Source organism: Mus musculus, chromosome 10 (genome assembly GCF_000001635.26).
Source record: "Mus musculus strain C57BL/6J chromosome 10, GRCm38.p6 C57BL/6J".
NCBI lineage: Eukaryota > Metazoa > Chordata > Mammalia > Rodentia > Muridae > Mus > Mus musculus.
Genome location: NC_000076.6, coordinates 26,771,817 through 26,783,983, shown reverse-complemented (window position 1 = coordinate 26,783,983; position 12,167 = coordinate 26,771,817). Strand labels below are relative to the sequence as shown.

General features: G+C 42.4%; 1 protein-coding gene across 3 annotated transcripts in view; it reads right to left on the bottom strand.

Moving 5' to 3' along the window:
- Arhgap18 (Rho GTPase activating protein 18) overlaps nucleotides 1–11,576 on the bottom strand; it is a 146,241-nt gene extending 134,665 nt beyond the window's left edge. For 2 of the 3 annotated variants that reach the window (XR_001779622.2, XM_006512885.4), the window contains exon 1: nucleotides 11,288–11,576. Coding sequence is in view for 2 of the 3 variants with exons in the window: in XM_006512885.4 (XP_006512948.1) it covers nucleotides 11,288–11,400 (113 nt within the window). In the remaining variant the exon portion in view is untranslated. The remainder of the gene's footprint in view (nucleotides 1–11,287) is intronic. The other variant, NM_176837.2, reaches the window with a different exon arrangement.
- Between the last annotated feature and the right edge of the window lie 591 nt (nucleotides 11,577–12,167).

The following is a 12,167-nucleotide window of genomic DNA, read 5'->3' as shown; positions in this document are numbered from 1 at the left end:
GATCATAGCATTAAGAATATTGAGAAACAATACTATAGACTCATCATTTTTAGACACTAAAGACTTCTATAGACGTTTAATTACTTTTTAAAATAAAATAAGACTTAAGATATTCTTTTTTGAAGATGTATTTATTTTATTTATATGAATACACTGTGGATGTCTTCATACACAACAGAAGAGGGCATCAGATCCCATTACAGATGGTTGTAAGCCACCCTGTGGTTGCTGTAAATTGAACTCAGGACCTCTGAAAGAGCACTCTGCTCTTAACCACTGAGCCATCTTTCCAGCCTACCTTAAGATAGTCTATATTTATATGTCTTTAAAGAATTTTGGGGCTGGGCATTGGTGGCACATGCCTTTGATCCCAGCACTTGGGAGGCAGAGGCAGGTGGATTTCTGAGTTCAAGGACAGCCTGGTCTACAGAGTGAGCTCCAGGACAGTCAGTGCTACACAGAGAAACCCTGTCTTGGAAAAAAGAAGAAGGGCTGGCGAGATGGTTCAGCTGGTAAGACCATTGACTGCACTACCGAAGGTCCTGAGTTCAAATCCCCAGCAACCACATGGTGGCTCACAACAACCTGTAATGAGATTTGACACCCTGTTCTGATGTGTCTGAAGTCAGCTACAGTATACTTATGTATAATAATAAATAGATCTTTAGGCTGGAGGGGTGGGGGAGGAGCCAACAGGAGCGAGCATGGCCTCCCGGAGCAAGCAGGGTTGACTGGAGCGAGCAGAGGTCCTAAAAATTCAATTCCCAACAACCACATGAAAGCTCACAATCATCTGTACAGCTACAGTGTACTCATGTACATAAAATAAATAAATAAATCTAGAAAAAGAATATATAAACTGCTTCTGCTATGAGAGTCGCATGCCTAAAGAAATAAAATCTACTTTAAACAAACAAACAAACAAACAAAAGAATTTCTGAGTTGTCGAAACCTTATCCCAGGTAAACCCAAATTCTATGCTGTTCACCAATATGTAATACCTATTTTCCTCAAATCTGTGTATGGTGTATGATGTCACTGGCTTTCAGAGAAGATATAATAACCCTCCAATGCTAAACTTGGCAAATTTCAAAATTCTTATTAATATAAGTCCAAAGATTATCTTAAAGTTGCAGATTAGTGTAGGTGTGGGAGTGACTTTGTTTTATCTTCACATGTGTGAGTGTGGGTCTATGTATGTCCAGTACACATGTAGGTCTTGACCGGTCCCCTGCTGTGTATAGTGCACTAGTTGCCTGTAACCTGGGTTTGCCTCATTTCCATCTCCCATCTCATTGGGATTGCTCTGTCCCAGGCTTTATGTGAGTTCTGTGCATACAAACTCAGGCCCATGCCAACACAGCAAGTCTTTACCCACTGAGCTGTCTCCACAGCCCTGCCCTTCTAGTTGTTTAGCAGCTTGGAGGTAAAGTATTTCTTATTTCACTCAATTAATTATGCCATATTGGTTCAAAACTGATTCGACTAAGATCACAAGAACATATATTAATATCCACCTTTCTGACTCTTCCAAAATAAATGGCAAAAGTCAGCAAGACGACTCAACTTGCTACCAAGGCTGACATTGTAAGTCTCATTCCAAGTACCACCTGGGTAGAAAAAAAATGAATTTACTTAGAAAACTCATCCTCTGCCCTCCACAGGCAAAGAGTGGTGCACATGCACATTCACACACAGATATTCAAATGATTGATGGATGGATGGATGGACAGACGGACGGACAGACGAATGGACAGACAGAGACAGAGAAAGAGAAAGAAAGACAGAGAGAAAGAGAGAAAGAAAAAGAGAAAGAGAAAGTGAAAGCCGGAGAGAATTGAAGTTTTAAAAGGTAGGCCAGGCATATTACCACACGCATTTAATTCCAGCACTAGGGAAGCAGAAAGCAGGGAAGAGTTCAAGGCTAATCTGGCCTACATAGTGAGTTACAGGCCACAAGGCTACATAGTGAGAACCTGTCTTTAAAAAAAAAGGGGGGGGGGGTTCTGGTGAGATGGCTCAGTGGGTAAGAGCACCCGACTGCTCTTCTGAAGGTCCGGAGTTCGAATCCCAGCAACCACATGGTGGCTCACAGCCATCCGTAACGAGATCTGACTCCCTTTTCTGGAGTGTCTGAGGACAGCTACAGTGTACTTACACGTAATAAAAATAAATAAATCTTAAAAAAATAAAAAAATTTTAAAAAGTTTTTTATGGAAGTGGCAAACATAAAGAAGGAAATGACCCCTAAGGAAAACAGGTATATGCATAGGGGACCTGGGAAGACACAGTTATTGGAGTTGTGCTAAGGTCCCTTATGCTTTGGAGAGGATATTATATATAGAAAAACTAAACATACACATACAAAGATAAGGAAAAAAAATTTACTTCTCACTATACAAAAGGCCAGAAAGCAGAGAATAGCTACATAAGTATACCCTGAGCAGTTACCACCAAGTAGAGTTGATGATTTTATTTGGGTTCAGAAAGGAATTCGATAGGAAATTAGTCCTGTTCCGCCTACTAGCAGTGCTATAGCTAAGTGTCATTTTTAATAGGAACACACTAGCCATGGGGCAGAACTGGGTGACTTCAGGATCCACAGAACATCAACAAGGCATCTGCTTTCTTTTTTCCTACGGAAAAGACCTTTGCATGTTTAAGTGGCTCATGGCTCTGACCTCCATCTGTCTGAGTTCACTTCTTCCTGCCAGTTACGTGCACTATTCCCACTGAGATGGAAGCAAAGCTTGCTCTTGTGGACATTTTATAAGCAGGAGCTTGCACATCGCATAAAGTTCAGGCACGGGGACACATCTGAGAGCAGGCTAGGAAGACACTTTCCAAATCTACAGCCCAGTGTTGAAGAAAATACACATGGAGGAATGGAAACCCTTTTACAGACTCCACACTGCAAGGTCAGAGGACGTGAGTCAGTTTTCTCCTCCCATCATGTGGGCAGGGTCCCAGGAATTTAGGGTCCCAGGAATTTCACTCAGTTCTTCAGCTAGACAGCAGTTAGATTGATAGTGAATGCCTTTATCCCCTGGGCCATCTCTCCAACCGATGTTTTCAAACATTTTTGCTAAAAGGGCATATTTGTGGATATCTGCTCCAGGAAGCATTAATTACTTCCTGTTTCTGAGTTTAACAGCTGTTCATTAAATATATACTTACATTTTAAGAGCAAAAACGGAAGTATAAAAATTATTTGTTTCTTAAGTACAGTAACTCCATAGTGCTATACCCATAAGGGCTTGGGTAGCCCACAGTCACTCTTTCCCTGGAGCTCATGAACAACAGCTTTCCTTGCTGACCGAGATAACTTCCTAGTTTACTTCAGGTGACTCATGATTTATGAGTTTGCATGCTCCAACAGTAAACAGAAGCAAAACCAGCTCAAAGCACCTAACTCAGATTAACTTCTGATACTGTGAAGCCCCCCTTAAGACACTTTTTGTGCACTCTTTATAGTTCTTGAAACAGGTAATCTGACTTATTCCAAAATGCTTTTTAAGATAAAAATGTTATCCTGTAAATGGGTGAAAGCAAACATTCATTTCTGAAACTATTAACACATTAATCTCTCAAAAGTGCTTTTCAATAATTTTCCAAGTGTGTTCACTGACCGGCATCAGGCTCCCACATCTTAGAAAAGATGTCAGATCGTTCCTCTGGAAACCTGGTCTATTCACAGGCCTTCTCTCAAAAAAGACCCAGAATGACCAAGTAGTCCACTGCCTGGGGATTGGCTCTGGCCTATTAGTAGGATTAAATGGGTACAAGAGCTTCCTGTAAGACCTGAGTTTGAATTCCAGCACTATGAACAAAGTGCTATAACTCACACAGCTATAATTCTCACCCACATGCCTTTAATTCCAGACCTGTGCTTGATAAAGACAGAAAGGTCACCCAGGTCTAAGTTCAATCAGAGACTCTGTCCCAAAGGAATATGGGCAGAGAGGATAATGCAGGATACACCTAACGTCCCCTTCTGGCTTCCCTACTCACATCTCCCTGTACACACACATTGTACATTCAACTCTCTGTGTCTGTCTCTCTGTGTCTCTGTCTCTGTCTCTCTCTCTCTTTCTTTCTCTCTCTCTCTCTCTCTCTCTCTCTCTCTCTCTCTCTCACACACACACACACACACACACACACACACCACATATATGTATAAAAATTGGATGAGCTGGGCAAATATAAACCTAACTTAAATGTTTAGTAAAAAGATGGTTCAGTTAGCTCTAAAACACAAAGATGGTAGAAAGACACCCCTAAAGAGCCACTGGGATCATGGGGAATGGTCTTAAAGAGAAAACAAGCCTGTCACAAGTGATACCACATGACCAGTCACTGAACAAAAAAAGAGATTGAATCGTTTCCCTGTGACCAAGATCCCTGGTGTATGATAACCCCACTTCCCTTATAGAAATATATTCTTCTCAATCCAAAAGCAACTCTAAAATACAATTGCAAGACATGAGATTTGCCATTCTTTCTACACATATAGTTCAGTGGAGTTGGTATTGAAAGGACTCCCCAGATGTTGGGAGTACCTGGCTAGCTCAAAGTGACAGATGCAATAGCATTGAAGCAAATATATCTACAGAAGGAGCTAGACATGCATTCTGCTCCTCTTGCCCGAACTCACTCCAGACACTGTGATGCATTCCTTTTCTCTTCTAATAATGACCTTCTAATGCTCCATCTCCTCTTACTGGAAGAAAAGGCTCAGGACCCATCAAACGAAACAAAACAGCATGCCTCCAAGCGTTTGTTTGCAACAGAAGATTTGGACCAGGAGAATAAACAACTGATGGAGAAATTCAAGTGAGGCTTGTCACCACACCATCTAAGTTCTCCTTCCTCCTCTCAAACAAACAGGGCAAGTCCCATGAGCTTGCATTTCCACGGCTCTAAGAATACATAGTGACACCCCAAAGATAGCAGAGAAAGCTTCCTCTGGACCCTAAGTAGAGCTGAATCTGTAAGTGGAGAGATGGCCACAGATAAGGAACTCTCATTCACCCAGGAATAGGAAACACAGAAAGAACTCCCAGCAGGGTAGCCTTGGCCTCAAGGGTGCGAGGGGTTTGTCCTAACTCGAGAGACTAATGTTTGCAGTCTGCAAGTGAGAACTAAGAGACACATTATTATTAAAAGTGACACAAATCCAGATGTCATGCAGCTGATCATTAAGCCTATGTAACAATTGCCTAAACAACCAACTGCTCAGTCCATTTTGAAAATAACTTTAAATTATTCCCCCTACCCCCTCAATAAATGCGCATGCACACACTCATGCACATGCACACCTCGATCAACATTTAAAGACGTAGACAATGAAAAGGCAATGAATGTTTCACTGTGTAAATGAAGGTATGATCTGCCCAATCGAGAGTATATGCATTTTAACAATTCAAGAGGAGATGAAGGCTAGGGATTCGGCACTACTGACCAAAGGCATTTGGTGGTTAAAAAAAAAAAAAAAAGTCCTTGTGTCATTAAAAACAATCAGCCACAGTGATGGGCACAAAAATCCTAACTAGATCCTACAAATGTGGGAATCAGAAAACATCCTTTAACTCGCTGCAATTAAGGAAAAAAAAAAAAAAAGGAAGAAAGAAAAGAAAAGAAACACATATTAACAAATATCCTTCTCACAAAATAATAAAAGCTTCAGAAAATATGCAAATTTGCAAAGAATTAGTAGTGGTATAGTACATAGGATTTTAAAATACCATGGGGAGTCACATAAAAATGGTGGCCCTGGACTGGATACATAGCTCAGTGGTAGAGCTCTTGTCTGGCAAGCACAGGTCCAGAGTTTAATCCCCAGCACCAAGAGAGCCAATCAACAATGCTGACCTCCTCAAGGAAAGCAAATCATGTCTTTTTCTTAAAACTTCCAGGCGTCGCCGAGCGTGGTGGCGCACGCCTTTAATCCCAGCACTTGGGAGGCAGAGGCAGACGAATTTCTGAGTTCGAGGCCAGCCTGGTCTACAGAGTGAGTTCCAGGACAGCCAGGACTATACAGAGAAACCCTGTCTTGAAAAAAAACAAACAAACAAAAAAACAAAACAAAAAACCAACCAAACAAACAAACAAAAGACTTATATTCAAAAGACCAACTTCCGTATCTCCCCAACACATCCTCCTTACACACTACAGGAAGTTTCCCTATCTAAATCAGTAACAAGGTAACAAGACTCTCCTTATAAGAACATAGCTCGAAATTCCTGCAACCTTTATCTGAGTTTGCTCAAGCATCAGGCATCAGGAAATCCGGCAGACTCTATCTCCAAGAGTTCGTGACCCATTCCCTCCTTTGCTGCAATGACTAAGACCTTGGCCCAGGCACTGTCAGCTTCCCTCCAATGTGTGGCTATTTCTCCATTTATATAATCAACCTCTATGACTTGTCCTTGCTCTCTCAAAATCTTCTTCCCTCCATGTAATCCTATCTCTTTTAAAAATCTAATACAAAAGCCCAACCAACTCACACGACCCTTGGTTGTCCCCTAGCTTCCTTCTCCCCAGCCCTCTGGCTATGCAGGGCTCTCTGCTTCCCGTACCAGAGTTCCAGGGCTTCTTCTAGGCCACTGGTTCTTCTGCATTTTAACCTCCCTACCTTTACAACCCTTGTTCTCATATACCTGCTAATCTTGACCAGCTGCAGCTCCCGGGTTATTTTCAACTCCAGGACACCTCTCCCTACCCCAACACATACTTTTCGATAAGTTTTAAATATGAAATGTTTTCCGTGAGCTCATGTGTTGAACCCCTGGTCCCAGCTGGTGGCTATACTGGAGTGGGGATAATAAAGTACTTCTGAAAGTAGGGGCTGGTAGGAAGAAATAAACCACATGAGGTGTGTCTTTGACAGCCTGGCCCCTATCAACCCAGACCCATAGTCTCTCTGCTTGTTGGCTGACTCCTCCACAGCATACTCCTGTTGCCATGTTGCCTAGCCTTGACTCAAGCCTAAATCAATTTGGGCCCATGGGCTGAGGGCTCTAACTGGAGTCAAGCTTGCTCTCTTGCTTTTCTCCAGTACTTGTCACAGTGAAGAAAAGCAACAGGGACAATCTCCATTAAACACCAGCACAGGGATAATTGCCTGATTCTCAGTGACAACTCAGAGTCAGTATTTGGAGTAACTGAGTGACTTACAGACCTTACAGGCTTACAGAACAAAGCAATGGGTGAGACTTGAACATATTTAGAGCTGAACTGTGGTTATGAAAGTGACAGCACTTTTCACTTGGCCTTGCTGCTGGGCAAAGTTCCTTAAGGTGGAGGAGGGAAGTACAAAGAAGACAGGAGGGAGTCTAGCTGCCAAAAAGTGACCCACCCACATTCCATTGAGGTTCATGGACTTCAAGGCACAACTTGCATGTGCAGCTGTCCCCAGTCCAACTGAAGAACTGCTGTGGAAGAAAAGGCACTTCCAAGGTCTTTCAGATTTCAAAAGACTAAAATTTTATACTTGTCTTCATTTTCCAGTGTCTTGTTTCTTTCTTTTTTTTTTTTTTTTTTTTTTTTTTGGTTTTTTGAGACAGAGTTTTTCTATATAGCCCTGGCTGTCCTGGAACTCTCTCTCAGAAATTCGCCTGCCTCTGCCTCCCAGTGCTGGGATTAAAGGCATGCACCACCAAGCCCTGCAAGTGTCTTGTTTCTTTACCTGGGGTGGGGAGTGAATGAGAAGTGGAGGGTCTTAGAGATAAGATTCAAACTCACTACATATCTGAAGATAATTTTGAAATCCTCATCTTCCTCATTCCTCCTGTATGCTGAAATTATAGGTATACACCAGCACACCCAATTTCCCATAAGCCTTTTTATTGATTTATTATTCATTTATTCATTCCGTTGTTGTGCTAGAAGATACTTTTTGTTTGAAGCATGGTCTCAGATAGTCCAAGTTGACCTTCAACTTTCTGTAGATAGGCAACGCTAAGCTTAAATTCTAGATCCTCCTTCACTCCCAAATCAAGATTATATATAATCCAAATGGGATTAGAGATGATATGCGCCACCATATCTCGCTTACAAAATCATTCTTAACTAAGTATGGTGACCTTCTATATCTTAACCCTTGACAAAATGAGATTCCCAAACAACACAAAACTTAAGACTATCCTATGTGGCTTAAAGTATTAGGGGAACTGCCTGGAGACAGACTCTACCCCACAGGCTTTGCAAGGAAGACCTCCCAGCAAGGGGAAGACTACTATGAAGTCCAACTTACAGCAGAGAATTAATGTCTATGGTACACACTGCAAATGACTAGGAGAGCAAGAATGGAGCCATGTTGGACTTCCAACCTTGGGTTTCAGGGTTCCAATAACCCTTATACAATGAAAACCATGTTTGTTCAAGCAAGGCACCAAAGATCTCATTGTCCAATCTATTTTAAGCTATTAAAATTTTTAAAACAGAGTTAAGAGTTTTCAAAGACAGAAAATATACTAGAAATTAATATTAAAAGAAAATAAAAAATAGTTTTCCCCTTAAGATGATGCTAAAGTCAAAAGAACAGTGATATAGTTTTTTTCTTTTTTTTGAAAAATTGTTTTTCCTAAAGCAAATACTGAGATGCCTGCCTAAATACACAAGTAAGTAAATAAAGTCTTATAAATATAGCTGTCCATAAAAAGTGGTTTCCTTTGGAATCATTTGTATACAGTCAGCCAGAAAACTAATGTTAACATCTTCTTTCAAGTCCCTGTAGTTTAAGGAAAAAACACTGCAAAAAGAAAACATAAATCAGGATTCTCCAACTGGGAGGCTTCAAACAGGAGTGAGAGGAATTCTTCAATCTGGGATCCGGGAGTGAATTCTAATCGAGGTAATGTAATATAAGAAGTTCTATGATATCAGACTGCTCACCAAAGTATTAACTTCTCATCATCCTGAAAGGATGATTTGGCAAGAGAAAGTTAAAAATCAAAACATTTTCTATAAACATCTGAAATCATAAATATAACCCTTTATATTTTGCTGTTATATATAAAATATGAGTATATGCACATAACATATATATGTATATACATGTTATATATTATATACACATATAATTTAGAATAAATGAAATTCTTTGATAAACAAGGTCAGAATTTTGAGCTACCTCCCGCTACTTTTAAATAGATATGAGGACATGCAGGATCTAATTAGCCTCTTTATATGAGTTTCACTTCAGTTTTGTTTACAAAATAGGCATCAACAATCACTGAAATCTTGGAGCAACTTCGTAATGCTTAAACTACCAGCCAGCCAATCCACACATAGCCCCATCCATTATGGCCATCCTTAGGAGGTCACTACTAGCCCTATCTGTTCCACTGCTCAAATCCCCCCTCACTCCAGGAAGCCTTACTTCATGCCAACTCCAGTATCTTAACCTCTTCCAGGCTAAACAAGGAACCTCCCAAAGTTACACTGTGCTAGCTGATATGTTACTAAGCTTCAGGGTAAAAATTAATGAAGACTGCTTCCCCCTCCCCTCCTGCCTCAAACCAGTCTTTGACCTTCTCCCCACACCCCAGCATCACTACCTATCCCTCATGAAAAGGCAGTCCCAGAAAATGGTTGGTGAGCATTTTGGCGGCTAGCTGAAAGGTCTTTTACAGCCCATCTAGAGATGTGTCCTGACACATATCCAAGGCCTACTGCTCACCCTGTTTTCTCTGCCCACCTTGGCTCTGCTTCTGCAATAGCTGGAAACAACACAATACACACATTTGTTCCACCTGCTCAAGTCTAAACCTCCCACAACAAACTACAAACTTGCAAAGATGGATGGGAAAGAATGGCTACAGTTTCATGCACAAGCTTCCCCTAAGAGACTTTGCTACACCTGAGCGGGATTTCTGGAGTTTGAGTCTGAACAGTGGGATGAAGGTTGGGACCCAAAGTCCCAGCGCTTTTAATTCACTCTCACAACGGAGACCCAAGACTCAGCTCAGTCCTCAAGCCCACCCAGCCTGAAGCCAGTGACAAATGAAGAACTTGGGAGCTCACAGTTTGGGCTATTTTAACTGTCAGAAGGAAGACAAGCTAGGGCTGCTTACTGTTGGTTTGCTGTTGCTGGCTGCTTGCTGCTAAAAGATGAATATTTTACTGTCCTGCAGAAGCATGCATGGAAACGCTTGATAAATCTCAAAGGAAACAAAATGGTTACATGTGTAGCCCCAAAGCAACCACTCCCTTTGAACTTTGGAAATGAGTTTATCCAATGGCCTCCATACAGAGGGCAACAAGTAAGAAGCAAAGTTCCCCAGGCAAGGTCTAACCTTTCCTTTGATTTTTCACACGCCCCACGCGGTTAAGGATTTGGGAAACCAATGAAAGAAGGCATTCTTTTCTTTGGAAGGCACAGGCGTGAAGTACCCAGGAACAATAAAGTGTTCATTATCACCTTTAATATCAAGATGGAATTGGACTTACTGATAACTTTTTTTTTTCAATCTTCCAGGCCAATGTTTGCAATTTCTATCTAAGACTGGAGATTACTGGTTTCAGCTAGGGAGAAGGTCATTAAGGCGAGAAAGGAAGAGGCAGGGGAAAAACCAACCTTGAAAAACAGAACAAAGTACACAGAGAGGCAGAGAGGACTCTGCGACTCAATGGTCTATAGAACGTTTGCCCTATCTGCCTATAAAGTGATTTTACATTAACCACGCTCCTTCTACCAACAGAGTACTTACTGCCTGCTGACAAAAACTCCCCTTTGAAATCCCAAGAGTGCAGGGAGGGGTGTGTTTGGCTGTGCGAGTAATCTACACACACTGAAGAATGCGAACAGCACAGCCACAGGCCACTGACTTGGGCATTTTGCCCAAGCGGTCTGCTTTCAGAGAGAGGAGGAGGGTGCCACTCTCAAAACAGCAAGAAGAGTGACCAGCCTCCCTGCTATTTGGCAGACTTTCCCAGCTAACAGTTCCAGCGGCGTTTTGAGCCCATTCAAGAATTCCATCTCCCAGAGAGTGTTTCCGATACAGTCATTTGATCAGTCAGTATTTGCACATGCACCTGCTAAGCAACTGGTCGGAGCGCCACAGAGTCACCTCCCACACACCCCCGCCCCCGACTCCCCCCATCCTCCACTGGTAACCAGAAGGGCTCTTGCACTCGAGTAAATGAGATGCAAAGAACTAGCCAACCGCCTATGTTGCAGCGTCAGGTCAGGCTTCAAGTACAGAGGTGATTCTCTCCGCTCTTGACAACTTCCCTGTCACTTTGTTCCTTGGGCAGGTAGAGGGTTTTTGTTTTTCCTCCTTACCTGGAGGTGGCTTCGTCGCCTCCCTTTACATGGCTGTCCCCAGCGACCTGGTCCTTGCCGCTGGGGTGGTAAGCAGTTAGCACAACTCCCGAGGAACTCGATAGCCAGTTCATGGTGAGAGAAGGGGCATAATTTCTGGGATTCTGACACAGAGGGGAATGAAGTTCCTGTCTCGCCTGACCAACTTGCTCATTAGCAAGGGCCAGCCCCTCCCCTGTCCGGGCCAGCGATTCACAGGGAGAGAGGCGTGGCCTCTCCCGCAGAGCTTCCTGGCCCTGCAGTTACAGGCTGTGTGTGACTCACAGCTTTGTTTAAACCCGGCAATCCCAGGCTGCAGCAGCCGCCGCTGCAGCAGCAGCAGTTGTTAAGGGGGCCTGAGGAAACCGTGGTTAGGACAGAGTCTTTTCCCTTCCCCATGTGTTACTACTACCTGATTATTTCTGCTGCTTCGCATCACTCAAGGAAGGCATTCCTTAACCCCTTCAGGCATTCGACATTCACCACAGCCAAACCAAGAAGCCCAATCAAAGGTCACAATGCCATCTGGCCCACCAGAAAGGCTTTGCTTTCCGCTACAAAATATACTGTGTTATTGTGTGCCCTGCAATATCAAGCACACCTTTTTTTTTTTTTTTTTTTTTTTTTTTTTTTTTTTTTTTTTTTAATCAAACACTATTTGGGAAAAATAAACTTTAAACTGTCTACCTAATGCCTGTTAAAAGTTAACAGTCAGCTGGGCTTGGTAGCGCAGGCCTTTAATCCCAGCAGAGGCAGGCAGATTTTTGAGTTCGAGGCCAGCCTGGTCTACAGAGTTTTAGGACAGCCAGGGCTATACAGAGAAACCCTGTCTCGAAAAACCAAAAAAAAAAAAAAAAAGTTA